Below are 21,337 nucleotides of genomic sequence, written 5' to 3' on the forward strand. Positions count from 1 at the left end.
TTTGGCGTCTTCCTTTTCGCCTGTTTAGTTGCGAGTAGTGCAGACCTTTGATGGCGCATGCCGTTAGATAGTCAGTCGCTTGGTATCCACGCCTCTATTGTGTGCTCTGTCTATGCACGTTAATATTTTTCACTTCCGCTTCTTCATTTTTATTTTACTATTTTATGACAATCATCTCAACGCAACTGGTCTGATTGTTTTGATTTTGTTTTGCATGCATTTTTGTTACTTCGATGTATCATGCTGCATTCCTATAATTACTCATTTTCCAAACGTCTTTCGTTATTTTAGTTGAGACTGCTGTAGTCTATTTGCATGTGTGTGGCTCTTATACCTTTTTTTGTGCGCATTTGAGATGTGTGAATATTTTTCCTAGTCGTTTGTGACTTTGCCGTTGCTTTACCAACAGGCATGTTGTTTAACCCTCGCCCGCACATGGGGGGGGGGGGGGTTGCCACCCCCCAGGTAGTCTTTCTGCTCTGCACTCAACATTTTTAGAGCTAGAAGGCTGATTTTTCGTATAGCTGCTCCTCTATCATTTCTTGATGTCCACTGAAAATTTCAAGTTTCTGTGATTTTTGGTTTCGGAGATATGACCTTGTTTTTCAGGTCATGTCATGACCCAAATGGCCAATTCTCAACATCTTGCGTTGGCCATGGGCCTTGTGAGCTTTTGACACCTTGATTTCGGCCTTTTTTGCCAGTCTTACCTCCCACCTATCATGGAACATGTTGTTCGACGATGTACAGATGTCAAGGTCAGGGTCAAGGTCAACCTAGGTCATCTAAGATAATTGCGTTTTAGGCAAGCGGAATTTACTTTTTGTGATTTTTTTTTGTCTGCATTTTTGGTAAAAGCTTCTCAGATCATGATTTCATGTAATATAGACACATAAACAATCGGTGCACACATCAGTATACACACAGACATACAAACACATATCATTGACCTTGACCTAACTTGACCTGAAATGACCTCAGCAGCAAAAACCTGGTCGGATAGTGTGACAAAGAGGTTCTAGCTGGCTTGGCACCAGAAAACGGCATCGTCATCGGTATATGATAAGCAGCGCACTTGATATCCAACGGTGACCCAAAACAGCAACATTTTTTAGTTTGACCTGACCTGGAAGGTCAACGACTGACCTGAGAAGGTAAAACTGGGTATCATTGGATTCGTCTCTTCCCAAATAATCTTTTTGGTCTTTACCGCTAAGCTCTATCTCCAACAGGAACGAAATGGCGCGGGGGGGTGGCAACCACCCCCACCCCCCATGTGCGTTCTAGGATGGGAAAATGGCATGTGCGGGCGAGGGTTAATAACCACCAAACACATGTGTTTTTATTTATTGCAGTGTCATGTGTCAACACGCATGGATAACACCAGTATAGCGCCTTTTGGGGCGACTAACGGAGCGAGCGAGAGGGCGAGCCTTGCACGTGCGAAATTTCGAGGGGGTACCTCCAGCTGACTTGTGCACGGCACCCTACTAACCGGTCTCTAGCGATGTGCCAAATTTGAGCACAATCGGCACAGCCGTTCTCGAGATCTGGAAGCGGCACCCTGCACGTGCGCACGTGCAAAATGGGTCCGAACTGACTTTTGCACGGCACCCTACTAACCGGTCCCTAACCATGTACCAAATTTGAGCGTCATCGGTCCAGCCGTTCTCGAGATCTGGAAACGACCCCTGCACGTGCGCACGTGCAGCAGCACCCCAACTCTGGCACATGGATATGCAGTGCCTAGTGGGTGCCTACCTACATGCCAACTTTCAGCGCAATCGGCCAAGTAGTTACCGAGATATTGCAACAATTACAAAAGTGACACCTCTTCGTTTTGCACGTGGCACGTGCATAAGGGGTCACCCACATGCATCGGGAATAGTCCAATACTTGGTAGAAGGAATGAAGCTACCCCACAAAAATTACCGCATGTAAATCGGTCAAGTGGTTGCTGAGATATAAGCCTCGCAAAAGCGTGACCACGGCCGGCCGGCCGGCCGGCCGGCTGGCCGGCCGCTCATACTCAAAAATTTCCGTTATTCTACGTAAGACTCCGCTCGCTTCGCTCGCTCCGTAATGATGTTGTGTGTTCTCCGTTGTTTTTCATTTACCAGTTATGTTTGATTCATCATTTATCTGTGGCAAGTTGTTTATCGCTGTTGCATGGGTCCGTTATCTGGAAATGGCATGCGAAATGGAATTAGGTGTGTTCTATAATGTGTCATAAGACCGCAGTGGATGGCCTCTTTTTGGCGCTTGTCGAGTGTGGGTGATGTGCCAGGTATATTTTAAAACATGCTCAAGACGTGGAGCTGGCGACAGCTTCCTTTTGTAAATAGCATCTGTGGCCGTTTACACTGAATTACTGTGAAGGTCGCCTAGCTTTTCATTCTCATTCCTCAGACTCCTGGTGAATGAGCAGTAGGCTACGTCTTATGATTTAGCTTGGTCCAGTACACTGCAGGCGCATAATTGCATCGTTATAACAAACTGAAGTGAAAATTAACGTTTCAACCAGTCAACAATTTATGCTGATTAGTGTGCCGCTAATTTAGCACAACTCGCCCAGTGGCAATAAGGACGCAAATCATCCAAACGACCTTCGCTTATTACATTCTTCCTGGGTCTGAATGCATGATACCTTTCTTCCCGGGCGTTTTATTCAAAGCATATAATGAAAACTGTTTACAGGGTGTCCCATAAGTTCCTTCTCACCTAATTTTTTTTTTAAGAGGCTCTCTTATTTAAAGCCACGCTTAATTTATTTTGAAACTGAGCTTTTGGGGTTGCCATGGCAACTGTGAATGTGCTCCACGGTAACTAATTCGTCTAGACAAAATATTTTTTGCCAGAGAGTTCACTTCCTTTGGAGACGGCTTACGCCGCAACATAGAGGTCTCTGATACGGGAACGTCTCGGTATTTAGACCGCACTGGGCCATTCACGACGGTTGAGGGTGATTGAGGCCATCCAGTATGTAGCCAATGTCTGTCGCTAACTGGACGCACAGTCAACAAGTGACGCCGATGATTAGTCGGGAGTCAATCGCTGCAAGTTTATGCTCTTTTTTTGTCAGCTTTCACGAGTGAGCCATGTGGCCAAAACTGTGTGGCGCCAAAATGGCCGTAAAAAGGTCTTAGCGTTAGAAAGTTGGTAAACAGGCTTTCCAGGATGTATAACCAGCTGTCTAAGAGTATCATTTCGGGGTACCTAACTCAAGGTGACTTAAGCTCTACTTACCGGAGGGCTCAAAACAGTCAAAAACGTCTTAAAATGGCCAAACATGTGTTTCGTTATGCCTGAGGCTAAAAAAACTGGAGGGTCGATGACATCAATGTGGTCATCTGGACTACCTAGTCCGTGCTCGAGATAAAACACCCGTCCAAACCCCAAAACGGTCCCATATGGGCGACGGAAAAGGCCTTTGTATCATCCAGCTTTATTCCTATGCAAAAGGCCAGGGTCACGGTAATGTGGGGTAATATGCGTCCAGACACTGATCACGTTGCGAATGATGCTCCAGGAACAGTCTTGGGACGCAGAACGCTTCTCCAAGAAGATCTAGGAGGAGTTTCAGCTTTCTAGCTTAACTTGAACCGCAAGTATGACCACATTTTTTTAGTAGAAAATGGCATCCGGGAGGTCGTAGGCCCATCTTCAAGCAAGACAGTGCATCAGTGCAGAGGTCAAGCAAAGCATAAAAGCAGTGCCAGGAGACTGTGATAGGCGTGTGTGGCAAGATCACATCCCAGGCAACTCATCGGATCCAAATTTCATAAAAATGTGTTGGGAATATTGAAATCGAGGCTCGTCGAAGAGAAGCGGTGTTCCAGCATTGAGGAGCTCACGGCGCATGCCAAGTCCGTCTGGGCTAACTTCAAGTCTGCTATGCTGCCAAACATGCCGGTTGGCATGTCGCAGCATGTATTCATGTGTTTGCCTATGAAATGGGGAGCACATTGAGGGGTTATAAACATATCAAAACGCAATGTACTATGTTTTACATGCAAATAAAAGGTGAGAACGAACTTATGGGACACCCTGTATATTGAAATTAGGCCGTTCTACTTTTCCTGAATATTTACGACTTATTACCAAGGCTAGGCTCGGTTCCTAATGCAAGTTCGTTAGTTTATTTTTCTCTTATATTACAACTACCTACATCTCTGGCAAACATTGCTAACATCGCATACAAATAGCTACGTGCTACATGCTGCTCGTATGTAATTGATTCTAGAGTGGTGCGGTAAGCTCCCCTTTTAGGCCTTGTGCTATTTTTGCCTCTCTTATATAATTCAACTTTTCGCGTTTTGCTTCACTTCAAACATTTGTAAGGTAAGAAAAACAAGTGTCCGCTATTTTTAACGATAGATAGGCTACGTTGTGTCGCGCATACGTAATTTTCTTTTCTTAGTGCTGACGTGGTTCTGAGCTGGAGGTAATTGCTTATTTAGAAAGGCTATAGATAGCAGCCAGCTTTCCAAGTTTTCCTTACATAAGGTTTTTTTTAGAGCACGCTTCATAAAGTGCACCCTCCCACGGGGCTTTGTGCGTCACACATTTGACAAGTTTTGTGGCTCGGCTAAAAGCACCACTAGGCGCAGCGCTACACTCGTGTATTTCTGTTCGTCTTATTGTTCAGAACTTTCTGCCTACACACTTTTTTGTTACTGTAACGCTCACGTGAACACATTATGCGGTATTACATAGCTGGGGCTGCACAATCAGAATCATCACTCGATGTGACGTGAGAGGGCAAAACGGACACAATGTGACGTCCGAGACACAACAAACGTGGCACGCTAGTCCGGCTACATTTATGACGCCAGTCTGGTAGTCGAGGAAAGTCGGATTTCACCTAGGCGGCTGAATGGAAACGTGTTTAAAGACGCCCGCCTTTCCTTTCGTGCTTGTTTGGAACATCTGTTCGGCATGAGTTCGATGGTAAGTAACCAATATTGGAAGCAAGCCTACAAGAGGGCGGAGGAAGGTGAGAAGGATTTTCCTGTTTCCTGAGAAGCGATGTCTATACAGCACGCAAAAAAATACGATTATCTTTCTGTAGAGTGCACCCTTAAATTAAAGGTTACTTAACCCGCGCCCCACTGGGGTCTGCGTATAAACGCCCTACTGGGGGGGGGGGGCTATTCATAGCCCCCCCTCCTAACTCCGAAACTACTGGGCCGATCGTCAAAATTCAAACATCGTCTGATAGCCCCGGAAAAACTGTCGAGCGAAACCTAATTTCATTGACCTCGAGGTCACCGATGACGTCACAGGTCAGGTCAAAGTAAAAATTATTAGCATTTTGGCTTCTTCACGTTTTGGGCTCTGGCCGCCGTCTTACAAGTCAGATCAGGCTCATTTTTGGTTCACACACTCGTGAACAGATGCTCTAGATACTCTGAGGGTACCAAACTTGTACTTTGATTTTCAGGTCAAGGTCAGGTCATCACAGGTCACGAAAATATTATATCATCCGTCGGTCACGTGACACATGTTTTATGGTCCATTTAGGCCAAACATTTCGAATTTGATGTCGTCTGTGTCATTCGAGGTCATTTTGAGTCAAATTTAGCTTAGGTCAGGTCACTTTCAGGTCAACAAGGGCAAATTTTAAAGTTAAAATTTTTCAACAAAAAGGTGTCTATTGGATGCAGTTTGAGCTCAGGAACACGATGGTGCTATTTATATTGGCATAGGATGTCAAATTCGTGCTGAAAAATTGATTTGAAAAATAATATTGTTAATTTTTTTGCAATAATGCGTATAACTTGGCCATTTTTGAAGATGTTTAGCTAAAACTTGCTAGAGTTAGTCATAATAATGCGTTCTATCACATATATTCCGGTTTTTTTTTTCGAAAAGTCAAAAAAATTTTGAAAAAAATGTAAAAATATAAATTTTGAATTTTATTATATTAAATTTTCGAAATTTTCAAAATTTCGAAAATTCGAGATGGCAGTTTGATTGCGCAGTCTATTCTGAGTCCTCTCATGCAAAGAAATTGGATCTAGCTTAAAAACTGAGCTCTTGGGAGCGATTGCCGTGGTTCAATGTTTTGCGTCGAAATCGGCCGAACATGACGCCACTCTGACGTCATTTCCGGCCGACCTATGGTAGGTACGAAGTTCAAATTTTGACACAAGGTGTCAAATTGATGCAGCCGAAGGTACTGAAAGTTTGGCGTCGATACGTCAAGCAGTTTGGAAGTTATTGCAGAAAAACGGGAGGGGGGGGGGGCTATAAATAGCCCCCCCCAGTGGGGCGCGGGTACTTGCACATGCTTCTATGTATGTGCATTCCTCATTGAACAGTGCACTTCTACATTGAGAACCGTTTTGTCCAACCACACTTGATTGCGATGTCAGGAAATTACTGACTATTTTCACGCCCCCGATAGACATCATCGCACCTGGTACATACCGCTGCAAATGTACCGCTGCACATTTGGGCCACTCGTAAAGAACCATCGCCATCACAGCCAATGGCAGATAATGACTGGTGAACCAGCCAATGAGGCGTGGCCGGCGGAAAGCCGTGGTTGAACAAACCAGAAGTGATTTGTCCGACAAACCGCATTGTTGCACCGCGGCGCCCAGGTGGATATAACACACTCGATGGTGTGTAGCTACGAGCGGTTTGTGTTTCCCGAGGTTATATTTCAGCCGGCGCTAAACGTTCGGTGTTAGGAGCTGCGGCTCGGGTGTCTGACACAGGTATACGAATTTACTATACTTCATCACTCATCCGTGAAAACGTGTCGGTGATAACGTGTGTGAAAATGAACCATACCCATCACCGCCAGTCGGGGGCAGCCATCCGCGGGGTGATCATAGTCAAAATACGTGTGATCCTAGTTGGCTATCATGTTTTGGTGTGCTTTTACACGATGGTACTTCCCAGCATTTGTAACACATTCGTACACATAAGACGTTCAAAGCCTATCCCACCCTGGGTGCACTCTTCGCAACGTTCTAATCGTGTCCCCACGTGACGTTGTTGACCTCAAGTATGAGTCGATGTTGACAGTTTTTTTGCCCCTAAGTTTATTTTATATGGATCTCCTCAGCTGCCTGCTGGCTTCATGCCGTACATAGTCACTTCTTTGAGATAAGATCTGTGGAATATTTTGTGTCTTAACGTTTTTGCACAAAGGTACCTTCCGCTTCTGTTAATCTAAATTGGTTTCGTCATGAAGAATGAACACTGTCATATCGAAAAAGTCCCGAACCACAGGACCTGTTTGAGATTGAATGCCTAACGAAGATCATGACTTGCACATCCCGCCGCTAGCAGGCCGAGGCGCGCGCTCTCTCGGCTGCAGGGGGCCATATCGTTAACAAACGTGTACTCTGTGACCCCCGTGCCACATCCAGGCGTCACTGTGACCACTGCCAGCCGGCTGGTGGCCGCTGCTGACGTCACGCCGGTCACCCTCCCTGCTGTCCGTCACTGGCTGTCAGGGAGGGCAGATCCCGCGAGGGGTGAGGGTCCGTCTGTCACTGGCTGTCAGGTAGGGACTGCATCCCGCCAGGGGCGAGGGCCTGTCACTGGCTGTCAGGGGAAGGTGACAGATCCCGCTAGGCCTATGGTCTGTGCATATGTATTATGTAACTGGAAGTGTCAGATAAGGACTGCATCCCACCAGGCCTAGGCCCCGCTCATATGCCACTGTCAGCGCCAGGGTGGGATTACATACTTGTCTAGTTCGTTACAATGCAATCAATGCCACATCCGGGGTCCAGCATCAGAGAACTCCCTTTCTGAAGCTGCTCGCTTTTCTCAAACCCCGTCAGTGACGTTGCCAGAATCCATTCACCCTTCATGTCGGGACACCGTGCCGCATATTCCCCATCCACTGAGATGGCCTGCAGAGGTGTGCCGATACCGACAAACCTGGGACCGCCTCGCTAGGTCCGCCGGTAACCCGTGCCTTCCGGATCCGACCAGTCCTGTCCGGTTTGGGTAGTGGTGGCGGCGTGGGGAGGAAACGTGACATGCTACACCGGCGACACCGGTAAACGGCGTCGGAAACGGACAGAATTGCCGATGAAACTTTCAACTGTGTCCGTTGTCCGGACGTAGAACACTGAACAGTCGCGAGGATATGCCCAAGGACATAGGGCAACAACTCATGCCACAGTTCTTCGTCAATTTAGGCGGATGAGGTGAGCAGTGAGCACATCCGATCCGGCCATGTGCCACCATTTCGTTTCTGTCGCCCCTCTGGGCGCGCAGGGACGGGCTGCGGCTCCCGTTGGCCGCGGTCCACGGCTGGTCCTCACTAATGTCACACTGACGTCACCAGGGATCAGATTTGTCGGCCTCGGCCGGCGCCAAAGCTGACCGCGGCAGGGCGGCAGTGGTGGCCGTGGCTAAACATCGCGCTGGAGGAGCTTTTTCCAAGTCTCCTTAACTCTCTAATTATCTTATGCCTTCATTGGCCCTTACTGGCCCTCCCCGGCCCTCCACGGGCCTCACGGAAATATGTCTGATATCAGAGCCTATCGCCCAAAGACGTGGCAGTAGCAGCTAGCAGTGGCGGAGGCGGAAGTTTCGGTTTCAGTTACCGCTAGATCGGCACCAGGGATGTTTTCTGTGACATCATATGCGATTGAGTGTTGTTATTTGTGATAGTGGTATCCAGAACGATGGGTGTACCGAAACCGGGTTCAGGCATCGGTGATATCCTGTTGTTTTGTGGTATCTTGGTGGTAGGATAGGCCGCGCGGCATGCACTGCCAGCGTCGCTGTTCGGGGAGGTGCATCTCATGAGTAGTTTGACACCAGCTGGCAGCGATGTCAGCTTCCGCATGGCGTCAGCATTTGGGCGCAGCTTGGAAGGCGCTCCAGGAAGGTGATGCTGGTTATGTCTGATAAGGTGAATATGCTGAGATCAGCACGACGGTTTGTGTTGATTCGTAATTTTGGGTTGTTTAGTCTCCTCTCGATGATTCAGCTTCATGATTCCTTCGTTGGAAATCAAGAGAACAAGATCGCATGAAGCCTTGTACCCGTTTTGCATTTCTTTTGTAGCCCTTATGTTGCCAATATTTCGGCTTTATAAGTATATCGAACATCTTAGATTGTGGCTGGTCGCAAAAACTGAACCTGAATTTACGATAGCGTTATAAACCAGTATAACGCCTTTTGGGGCGACTAACGGAGCGAGCGAGAGGGTGGGCCTTGCACGTGCGAAATTGCGAGGGGGTACCTCCAACTGACTTGTGCACGGCACCCTACCAACCGGTTTCTAGCGATGTGCCAAATTTGAGCACAATCGGCCCAGCCGTTCTCGAGATCTGGGAGCGGCACCCTGCACGTGCGCACGTGCAAAATGGGTCCCAACTGACTTGTGCACGGCACCCTACTAACTGGTCCCTAACCGTATACCAAATTTGAGCGCCATCGGTCCAGCCGTTCTCGAGATCTGGAAACGACCCCTGCACGTGCGCACGTGCAGCAGCACCCCAACTCTGGCACATGGATATGCAGTGCCTAGTGGGTGCCTACCGACACGCCAACTTTCAGCGCAATCGGCCAAGTAGTTACCAAGATATTGCAACAATCACAAAACTGACACCTCTTCGTTTTGCACGTGGCACGTGCATAAGGGGTCACCCACATGCATCGGGAATAGTCCAATACTTGGTAGAAGGAATGAAGCTACCCTACAAAAATTACCGCATGTAAATCGGTCAAGTGGTTGCTGAGATATAAGCCTCGCAAAAGCGTCCGCACGGCCGGCCGGCCGGCCGCTCATACTCAGAAATTTCCGTTAATCTAAGGAAAGACTACGCTCGCTTCGCTCGCTCCGTAACAATTGGCGTAGACCTAGGGCGTAGGCAATTCCCGGTTTAATCTGGTTCTTTCTGCGCGCATTTGTTATCTGGGAACTGCATTGTGCTCTGCTGATGCAATGCTGCCAAATGCCAGTGCGGGCGTGAAATGTCACCTTAGTCATTGTCTCGTCACTCAGACATGGCGAAACCTAACGGCGTTCGAATGAGAACAAATCTGACGGCATTTTTACTAAATCCCTCTCTCACGACTTGGCCTATATTTTTGTAGTGTCTACTTCCCGTTGCATGGCTGTGCCGCAGGCTGGTACGGCACAGCTGGCAATGGCCGTTTCCAAAGTATTAACCGCCTTTTTAACTCTTTCTTAACCAGTCGCTCGTTTTCTGTTCGGTGGTTCATTTTAGCGGTGTTGCTATCTGGATTGATAATTTTCCATATTTCTTTCGAAGGATTCATTTGTCCGTTTTCCGTCACGTTTCGGTCCGCGCGTTACCCCCCGTTCACTCTGGCATCCTCTCCACGAGTGATGCGCACTGCCATCAGCAGTGTGTATCACTCAGTAGATGTGTAGGCTGGCGACATATCCCCTGCCGCCGCCCCCGCCCCCGCAGTAACCCCTGGGTCTCGTCAGCTCCCGCTGTGACCCGGAGCGAGCACAGTTGCACCACCATGTGACCTTTGTCCGATTCATATGCCGACCTCCACCTCCTGTTCGATCCTGTAACGGAACTGGTGTCAGCCGCTGGCGGCGCGCCCGGCAGAGGTCGACCCGGCCAGACCGTGTCTGTGTCCGCTGAATGGCGAAGGTAACTCTACCGGCGCGGCTGCTCGATGTTTTGGCAGTGTCGGCCGTGTCAAAACCTATACGGTGCCGAGAACCAGGGCTTTCCCATTCGACACCCGCGCTGCGTTTGACCCTGGCGTCTATCAGCGGCCCTTCGGAGGGAGGCGGGAGAGGGAGTGTCCGCGGATCATGGGTATTTCCTGCCGGCCGGCCGGGAGAGGTTTCTGGCCCAGAGCCCGCCGATGACGCCATCCGACGCCGCCGCCGTCATCGACGCCGCTGTCGGCAGCAGCCGCGCTGAGCCGGTGGAGTCAGCGGCTGTGGCATCAGCGCTCAGCGTCAGCGCTCAGCACCAGCGCTCAGCGACGGAAGTTGTGGGAGGTCTGCCCAACGTCTCTCTTCAATCCATCACTGCTCAGTGGATGGATTGCTCCGTTCCAAAACTGCTATCCTTTCCTTAAGCATGTCAGCCCTTTGTTTGGATGAAGTTGCAGGTCACATTGGTATCCTCCGCTAGCTGTATGTGCGATTGTGGAAAGAAAAACCATCTCCTAAGTCCCAGCTTCATGCGCTGACTTTGATTACGAGTTCATCTCCGTCTAGCCACCAGCAGGACCCCAGCTGAGCCGGCTGTGCAGAGCTCTCATGACCGCCCGCCTGATCTGGCGGTGTCGCTCAATGGCAGCTCTCCTGATCTGGCGGTGTCGCTCAGTGGCTGAAGCTCTGCCTCATCTGGCCAGGTCGCCGTCCGTCAGACGGTCGCCGGTCGATGGCCGCTATTGAGTGCCGTCGGACGGCCGCGGCTCACATCGACGTTCGATGCGTCGACGCCGGCTCGCCTCTATACCCTGTGGAGGTCAGGTCTTAGGGAGAACCTGCGAGAGAACCCCTGTGCGCTGATGAGCCCTGAGCCTGGCGGGCTTTGTTTGAAGCGACTGCTTCCGCAGGAAGGATTTCTACGCTGATTTGGACATCAAAGGTGCCTTTTTTCGTTCCTTGGTATTCGCCAATGAGCTAGAAATGTGAGTTGGATGAGGCTACGTTCTGTGTTCAATGCGTTTCTTTCCGTAAGGTATCGTTCCTGATGTAGGCTGCCTTTTCAATATTGTGCTTTACTCAGATCTATGGAATCATTTACGATTATCATAATCAAATCGCTGCCTATTCAGGAAGTCACTCCAACAGCATGTTTACCTATTCGGGATACTGCAGTGGCCAGTGCCCGCGTCGTATACTGTCAAGCCGATGGGCTTCCCAGCTTGCGCTCAAAGCTCAGGCTTCTCGGTTTGCTGTCAAAGCTCGCCAGCTGTCACAGCTCCTGATGACCACCAGCGACACCACCAGCTTGTCGGTCCAGTCGAGCGCCTGGTCGGCCACTTCCTTCCTGGCCGACCGGTGGTTGCTGGTGGCCTCTTAGAGCAGGCCGCATCGCCGTCTTACTCCCGTTTCGGTTCGCCTCTTGATCCGTGCATGTGTGCCGATATCATGCTGAACTGCGGCTGGATATCCGATATCGTAGTCCAGGGTTCGGCCGGTTCCTCCAGCCATCATGGCCGCACGATTCTGACGTGTTTCTGACAAACATTGGCGATGTTGAGCGCGCCTGACAGGTGAACCTCTGTATGGCAGGCCTGGCCGCTGTCCAGGGCGGCTCGAACTGACCAGAAGGCCTGGCTGCCCTCACAGGACATGTCACCGCTAGCCGATCGTGGGCGGGGCTCGAGTAAAAAATGGCGTCCATCCGTCTGGTTGTGTTTTTCCCTTGGTCTTATTTAATTGCAAATCTTTTTCAGGTTATTTATGTCAGTAAATGGCCTTGTGACAGCTGGATTCAGCTGATACCTATCCCGGAACGTCGGGAGCTAATTCTGACCAGACTTTGCCTCCGATTGGGTGTATTCTCAGCCCTTTCTCTGGAGTATTTCTGTCCGTTTGCTCGCCTTCTTGCTTGCCCGTGCGTGGCGGTGCGTCATCACTGGAACCATGACGTCTGCTTCCATTTGGAGAGTGGAGGATGCAAAGGGATCCTGTCCGCTGACGCTATTCCGGTCACTCGGTATATTCGTGGCATTCGCTCGATATGTTGCCAGCAGTGGTAGGATGTTTTTGCTATGCGTTCCATCTTAAGAGCAGATAACCATCCATTTGCGTAATGTGTTTGGAGGTAAGCCCGTTATTTATAGCAGCATCGCTCTTGTCCAGCTATTAAACCGGTGCAGCTGTGTGTATTAATATGATGTTGCTAAAATCCCGCAATTTTATAAATAAACTATAATGGTCTAGGAAAGTAAAGTCTTTCCACAGCCATTGTTGCGTTATACTGCTGTGCCTTGGATTAGCGCGGAACCCTCTTCCCTCAATCCTTTCTGTTTCGGGCATCGCACTGCGTTCCTTGCATGGCTTTCCTCCCACCGTTGCCTTGCTTCCACCCTATGTGTCTACGCCCTTCCGTCACCGCCACTCTGTGGTCTGTGGCCGCCTGCTTTCCGTGTCACAGTACCGTGTATTGAGCGCTTGGCCTATTCTGTAGCCGTTGTGCTCTGTACCGCAGCTCGTGCGATACCGCTCCCGCGGTCGCCGGGTCTGCCCAGCGCGGAACAGCAGCACCATTCCGATCCCGGCACCTCCGCTCTGGCCCCGTGGAGACGGCCGCAGTCGGGACACGTCTTGTGGGAAACGAGAGGCGTACTCTGCTGAGACGTACTCTGCAGGCAGTCTGGGAGCCGAGTGCGGGGAGGGAGGGAACCCGTCGCGCCAGGCGCTGTCAGATGCGTACACCGGCCTTCGAAGTCTGAGACTGGTCAGTGGTCACCTGACCGGGCTATCACTTTTAGAACCGCATGTAGTTATGCGCTACCAGCTCCCGAATAGGATTATATGTCAGAAATGTGTTTAGCATGTCTGTCACTCGATCATTTTTCATTGGCTGGCTAATTTTGGTAAGTCGTGAGACATTCTTGTGTGTTTGCAAGCCTCTGAAACATGCGCACCAGCCATTTTCGTGCGTTCGCGCAGCAGAGTGGAATGCGTTCAGGGCTATTGCGCTATCGCAGTTTTGCACACTTTGCACCGCTGACAAGGTCACGCTGCGTGTCGGCCGTTGGGGTCAACGCACGCACTCGGCCCTGTCCTGAGCGGCCGGTTACGCGGGCTCCACCGACAGGGCTGGACCGAACAGCTGCTCCGGGAGGTAGCAGCTGGGGAGCTTCTTCAATTGAGAGAACGCGCTCTATTGATAGAGCATACACGCCAGCTGGGATGAAGATTATTCTGAAAAAGGCTGGAACTGGGATGAAAGCCTCTCAACGCGTGTGCTTATGAAGATCCAGATAGTTCCCGGTAGTTTCATGCTTATACTGTCTGCATTCTTTTATGTTAATTATTTACTCATCCATGTTAAATTACCGCGTTCGCATATTTCATGACAATACTTGGAGCAAATAACGTGCTGTGTCCGCTATCCAATGATGTTTTTTGTTTGCCGCAAAGCAAGCGGTGCCCAAGAAGCATGCCCGTATTTGTGGATATCATTTGTCAAGCGCCATCTGGTCTTGTCCACATCCATTTTGAAGGTTCTTCAGCATGTCAAGAACATGTAAGCTAAGCATTAAGACATAATTCATCCCAAATAGCGGTACAAACCGGTCGTATTATTCACATAACAATGCTGCCGTCGACTACATAATAAGGCAACGGGCACCATTTTCCTACAGCCCACGCTTACCGAGTACGAACGCGGATGTTGGGGTTGGCTGGCATCAGGCTCAATATACTAGACTGCTTACCATAGAACTACATTACCAAAGCACGGCTTTGTGTCACATTTGCTTTCGCGAGATTACCTTGGTAGTCTTCAGCGAGATTACTTCGCTGGTCTTCAAGGAACGGCGACTCGCGCGCCGGGTGTGGGCGCCTCCGCTGTGACTCTGTTCGCGCACCTGCCATGTTGTCCAGTTCCGCTGAACGCTGCCCATGCCGCCGGGCTGTTGCGATGTGCCGCTGCTCTCGGAGCAGTGAGATTACGTGCCGTCCGCCCAGACCAGCAGCTGGGGTGGACGCTCATATGCGACGTTTCTCGGAGGCGCATCTCGCCGCTCTGAAGCGCGTGGTGGTCCGTGGTCGGCCTGGCAACAGTGCCACTGCCAGCTTAGTCACTAGTCAGCGCCTGTCAGCTCACCTCGGCGCCACCTGTGCTGACCGGCTCAGAGAGCTCGGGGCGCGGTGGGTGGTCTCCGGCTACTGTCTCCGGCTCCGGCTAATGTAGCTCGCTTGGAAATGTTTAACCGAGTAGGGGTGCGGTATGGAGCTCAGTGCAGGTGCTTTCGGTGAGGGCGGGGTAGGGCCGAGTGGGGTAGGTTAATTTATCGTCTTGATTACATTTTCCGGACCACAATGTTTGCCATTTGGCTATTCCGCGCGGCCATTTATGAGTTAGATTGGCTCCATAACCCTCGCTATCCCTGTGTATTCAACTAGTCTCGTTTACCCTATCACTCCTATCGATGCTTTGATTAAACGTTATCTTGTGTTACCTTTCATACCGGCCGCTCAGAACAGCCATGTCATCGTAAATCGAACCAAAATTACATGAAAAACCAGCCTCTCTCCTTTTCCTCTACTGTCTTCACGCTCTCCTTTTATTAGATATGACGAGTTATTCATGCAAATTCAAGTTAATGACTTCCCCACTTGCTCACTACAGCGCCTGAAATAGGGTGTCATGCGTGCGGACATGTTAACGCCACGTGCCAGTCTGCTCTGCTGGTCTGCGCAGTTTGGTCATTTGGGTGCCGGCCCCCACAGCCACACCAGCGGCGAAGGTCACTTCTGTCAGCTCCACTTCAGCCCCAAACTAAATGTCATGTCAGTGTTTTTATTTCTTTTCTTTTTATCGTGCAGCTGGACAAGACTAAGCTCTTGTGGATGGATAAATGTGTGTGTAAGGCTTCTTTCTATTGTATTCGTCCGTCCTGGGGAATATTTACACATATTCCTTTCATTATATCCCTCCCGTATCGGCACACTGATTGGTGGGCGTATGTCACCAATGTCGGTGATGCGAGGCATGTTGCGGACCAGCTAGCGGGACGTTGACCGGGGCTGATTTGAGGTTTGCCAACCGGATCGCTAGCGACACCACTTTGAAGCTGAGGTGTCTCTGCAATAGCAGCAGCGGTGATCGACTCTGATAGAAAGACTGTAGCGAGAGACAGACTGTGGAAACTAGGAAGACTGCAGCGTATTTGCGCCACAGTTTTCTTGGCTGGAGTAGTTGATTACTGCACTTGTTGCGCTACAGTTACGGGAGCGGGAGCAGTTGTTGACTGTGTCTATTGCAGCAGTTGTTAACCGTCTCTGTCGCGTTTCAGTTGCGGCAGCAGCAGGAGCTGCAGCAGCGGTTTCTGGTGGAGCAGTTCCAGGCGCAGCAGCAGCAGCTGACCGAACAGCACGAGAAGCAGCTGCAGCAGCACATCAAGGTGAGCTGACGCCCAACAGCAGTATAGGACCGCGTGGCGCGCGCTGCTGCGGGCGTACTGGGGCCTGCGGTATGCTGCGGCACTGAACAGCCAACATAAAACGATACATCAAGGACGATATTTCGGTATGATTGAAATGCATATGTATCTTTTCAATGATACGCGCTCAAGCATTTATTCTATTTATGTCCATGCTTTCGGTGATGCAAGTCCTCTTGCAGCATCTCAATTAGAAGTGGTATCGTCCTTTCGCGGCACCTTGTTTGGGCAGTGTTTTTCTTATAAATGGTCACCAATAATGTCAGTCATGTGAACTCAATGATACAATCATACAGTCATAATGAAATCACCGCTCGCTATTTATTTACATATAATTTTGCGCTCTTCAAGGACTCTCAGTTTCTGAGCAATCGTATCGCGACCACCTGACTACCAAAGCGCACTTCTTCTGAAATTGATCGTGTGCTGCCCATTCTGCGGTCGACCGCAAATAAGGCCACGTTGCCCACTATCAAAGTTAACAGATCATACGCTGCTGTCTGGCCCGTGGCCATGGTGGCACAGTATCAGTTGCGGATCAGGTGTGGTCACTAAAAGTCCGGCGTGAGGGCGTGAGGAATGGCTGCCACAACGCTGCGAGGTGGCGTGCGCAGGGTTAACCAAATTGGGCGAGTGCGGTAATATGACGTGTAATTTGGGACGGCTGGAGACTGAGTTAAAACTTGTGACGTTTTTGGGAAGTTTTTTGTTGTCAAGCAGTGCTGCCAAGCGCCAAGTCCGGCTGCCTTCCCTCACTGAATCGGCTTCTTAGTGGCAAATGCCTTTTTTACGGGTTCTTCTTTTCTAGGTCGCGTCAGGGCTTCGTTCTTGACTTGTTGATATTTTCCTTGAAAAATGCGCGCGTTGTCTCACTAATTGATTTCCTAGATGTCAGTATGTGTTATCTTTAGGCATTTACAAAGTTTCTTAATTCTAGGTTGCTTTTTATAACTCCGACATTTATTTCACTTTTGTCTTTTGATTCCCTGACGTATCCGGCCAACATTGCCGTATTTCTGAATACGATTTACCATCAAAAGTTAAATATACCATTTGTAATGTATAGTGACAGACGATTTGTTCAGGCTCCGCTCTTTTACTCTGTGAATCCTTATCGTATGCAGTGTGTATCTTTTGCCTATGGTATGTATGTGTTATGCTTCTTTGAGCTTGCCCTTGTGATATTAGGGATGCATTTGGTTGCATAAAATTTTGGGTCACCTGTGTTTACAGTTCTGTCATTAAGTGAACGCCCCGTTAAGTACCCCTTCATCTTTGTTGAGCAGTGTTGTTTTCCGTAATTTTGCATTGCTTTGTGTCTGCAAGGTCCATTTGATGGCTGGCTGTGCGCCAGGCTCACCATGAGTTCATTTATAACGGGCGCCCAGTTTCCGAAGCCTTCAGCCGCCGCGCCGGGGCCGTTGGTCTGTCCAGTACATGTGTATTTTGGCCTTGTGCCGTAGGCCCGTGTCTGGTTCTTGCCGTATGCAGTGTTGAGTGACGGGAGAGCTCGAAAAGTGACCGATACCCGACAACTGGTGCTCCCATTCGCGTGAATCGTTTGAATTTATGCTCCGAAAGAAAACACTTAGCAATTTACTGTCGCAACTCGACGTTACTCTCCTGAGAAATCCAGAAGGCTTTGCTCTAGTGTCCTCGAGTAGTATGTGTTTTTCGTTGCATGGATTCAAACGCCCCCGACGATTGGACGCATGCAGTGGTCGTGGTTGGTCCGTCGGTCCGTCGGTCCGGACCGGACCGGACCGTGTCGGGACCATCTCAGCTGCAGCGGCGCTCGCGCTTGTGTGTGTGCTCTCTCCAGCATGTTTGGTGGCAGCAGGTGCAGCTGCAGCAGCAGCTGCTGGCGGCGCAGTACCACGAGCGCGCCGAGGACCGGCTGCCCGACGAGCCCATGCATGACAAGGTCTGTGCGAGCGCGCCGAGCGGCCCCCGCCGCGGCGGCGCGCGTCTGTGTTTCCGTCCGCTTGGCCAGCCACCGCACCGCCACGCACTGGGGCTGATGTAGACTGTACTGCACTGCACTGCACTGGCACTGCGCCTCCGCTGCACCAGGCACCGCTAGCGCCCCTCCGTAGATCACGTGCCCTGGGCGACACGGTCACTTACTAGTGCTAGGCCACTCTTGCGTTGTTTCTGAGAGCACTTGGCGCTTTGCCTTTGACTGTTGTTTTACCCAAGTAAACGCCGTCAGCGCTCGGCACTTGCACTCTTTTGGCGACGAGCCATTCACTTTCTTGACCCAATTGATAGTTTCGGTCACCCTTGTGCGCACCTGTTGGTAATATTTCTCCACATGGCCGATCTCTTCTCTGCGACTGGTGCGGTGCACCAGTAGCCGCTGATCCCTGGCGCGCGCGCACGTGACAACGTGTGACCGGCGGAGGCCGTAAGACGACGGCACGCGGCGGCTGCCAGCCGTCCCCGGCGGATGACGTCTGACGCCGGCGGATGACGCCCGGCCGATGACGCCTGGCTGGCTCCGTGCCCCGGCTGCCGGCCCGCTCAAGGTCTGCCGAGGTCGGCTATGGTCAGAGATCCACGGTCACCCACACGCCGTGTGGCGTTACGTCACTGTCTGCGGCGATTTTTACTTAGCGATACATGCCCAGGCTGCAGTGGTGTGCGGGGTTTGAAATAAATATCGTAAGTAAATCGGGCGATGAGTGGCGGACGCTAGTGAGATTGCCTTCCCGCAGTGATGGCCGTGGGTTCAAGCTCGGAAATGTCATGGCCTTGACTGACTGAGTGGGTCGCATGCTACTGCGTAGATTTTGCGCTGTCAGAGACTGAGCTGCCTTTCTAAAGAAAATTAAATGTCTGGTTATGTGACTGCAGTGCACAACGCCTATTGATATGGACGGTTTTGGAAGCCAGAAATAGCTCGGGCCTCCGGCTAGCCGGGCCTTTGTTAGGGAGCCAGCCGAGGTGTTTGATAATGGCTGAAGCTGCCCAGGCGAAATTGGATGCTTTTCCCAGGCGGTTTGTTGATAGTCGTACTTTTTCCGGTTCAAATGTATATTTGGGTTACTTTTTCACAGAGCCAAGCATAATCGTGCGAGCATTGCCGTCTCGACGCAATCATTTGCATTTTTCGTTTGAATTTGCAACTGCGACGCGGCGCTATATGTTGCTAGCCGTTCAGTGTGAATTTCCAGTGCCAAACTGTAAGGCGAACTTCTCTATATTCTTTTTGTGCACGTCCGTCACTGATTTGCTGTGCTTTAGGTCGACCCACTGTTGACACCTTAGCATTTGTCTGTGCTCGCATCTTGATAGACCTATGATTTCCTTCAGCCATCCTGTATGAATGCGGGCACTTATTAGGTAGAATTCGGTGACACTTTGATGTCATGTTTCAACTTCCAGTTCAATTGTGTATTTAGGGGGTACAAACGTCTTCAGTGGCTGGAAATTATTATCGCGCTTGTCATTGAAGAAGGTATTTTTTAGCAACATACAGCGTGTTAAAGGGACTATCCCACCTTTAACATGGGGTTTGAGTTGAGATAGCCAAGTTTGCGGCGAGGTTCAGAAACCACTATCTATCTAGGTTGCAGCCCCCGCGGCCTCTTGGTGTTGAAGAAATTCGTTCCCTTCATTTGAAAATGGGCCTTGCGCAAGGCCCTATCTTCAACATGGAGCGACCGTTAGTGTGACGTCACCTCGTTTAGTCATTCTGATTTAAATGGGTTTGTTCGTTGAAAAATCGCTTAAAACTTGGTCTGAACTTTGTTGTGGTGCCTACAGAGTAAAAAGAATCAGCTTTATGACAGTAATGTGGCCTGGGGAAGGAGGTAATTTTGGGCTGTGACGTCACATATTTGAAAGTTTGTGTTTGGAATATGGGAAGCCTAAGATGTTTAATGAAAAATAAATGCCAGAACCGTGTTCCTGGTCATTTAATCTATAAAGTCGGGCACAATTTAACTGGTTTTAACAACATTTTAGAAGGTGGGATAGTTCCTTTAATAAATCATGATGCGTGTCTTTCCGGTGGTCCAAGTTTTATTTGATTTTATCACGAATAATATTTTAAATAGACACCTTCAGGTCACAGTGAGACGTCATTTCCGGAATCCTCACAATCATTCACTCTTGATTATGGATGTTGGGACGCAGTGACCGGAAAACGATGTGGATTTCTCGGATTGCCGTCTGTCCGTGAGCCCGTTTTAGCATATGCGGTGGCGGCGGCGGGCACACCGTGACACCTTGGTGCAGCGCCGCGCGTCACGGCCCGTGACGCGCCGTCACGCCACCCGTCACGTCGTGACGCCGGCGGTGGCGGCGCGACGCCGGGGGGGGGGGGGGCAGTGACGTGTTGTTTGCAACACCGCGCGGGTGGCGGTCGCTGCCCCTCGACAGTGTGGTGTCAGTGGCCCAACGAATGTTGCAATTGATGCCTATGAAAAAGACTTTGTGGGTTGGTAAAATTGCATTGAGTTTAATCCGCCGATCTTAGCATCTGAAGCGATGGTAAAAAAACATCAAGAAATTGTTATATTTGTCTTCTGCCAGTAAATATATCAAGATGATCCACTGTGACCTGTGCTCTTACAATGGAGTACAGCTCACTTTTGTCTGGTAGTGCAGCACCACAACCAACATCCCTGCTTATCGGTTAGTGGCGGTGTCGGTCACGTTAGTGGTACCGCCGGCGGATGCGGCACTAACGCGCTGTCCGAACGGCTGTGGGAACGGGCCGGTGTGCCCCGCCCTGCCGGACGCCCTCATTGCACGTGCACTCGGTATAACGAATGCACTTTGTATGCAACCGACCCGGCAGAGTGGTAATATTGCGAAGAGCGCCGAGCCGATGAAGCTGCAGGTTTTGATACATATGTTGAAGAATGCAAGTGATTCGACTCATCAAGAGAGATATTTTGATGGTGGTTTTGAGATGCGCGGTTTTATCACACTATTGTTCAATAACTACAAGTTCAATAACTTGTAAGGAGCCACCTCAGCATCTTTATCGGTCGTTTACGTCTTCCCGGTCGCTGTCCGTACCTCTGTGTGGCTGTAGTAAGACATCATCAGGGCAGCGCTCTCTGACCCTGGCGCCAGAGTCGCGACCCTCCACGACCTACCGGCCCGGTCGTGTCTGGCCAGAATGCAAATTAGAAGTTACCCACACCTGGGCCACGGACCTGAGAGCGTTCCTGCCGGCCACATCACGAAGCCACCGCAACCGCTGCACGTTGGC

General features: G+C 50.2%; 1 protein-coding gene across 8 annotated transcripts in view; it reads left to right on the plus strand.

The window, feature by feature from the left end:
- LOC122392176 (histone deacetylase 4-like) overlaps positions 1–21,337 on the plus strand; it is a 107,073-nt gene that overhangs the window by 35,642 nt on the left and 50,094 nt on the right. For 4 of the 8 annotated variants that reach the window (XM_043386771.1, XM_043386774.1, XM_043386773.1 and 1 more), the window contains 2 exons: positions 15,964–16,071; positions 17,933–18,034. In XM_043386771.1, the coding sequence (XP_043242706.1) occupies positions 15,964–16,071; positions 17,933–18,034 (210 nt within the window). The remainder of the gene's footprint in view (positions 1–15,963; positions 16,072–17,932; positions 18,035–21,337) is intronic. The other 4 variants (XM_043386776.1, XM_043386777.1, XM_043386779.1 and 1 more) reach the window with 2 other exon arrangements.

This window comes from Amphibalanus amphitrite, unplaced genomic scaffold (assembly GCF_019059575.1).
Source record: "Amphibalanus amphitrite isolate SeventyFive unplaced genomic scaffold, NRLGWU_Aamphi_draft 000473F_arrow, whole genome shotgun sequence".
In the NCBI taxonomy this organism is placed as follows: Eukaryota; Metazoa; Arthropoda; class Thecostraca; order Balanomorpha; family Balanidae; genus Amphibalanus; species Amphibalanus amphitrite.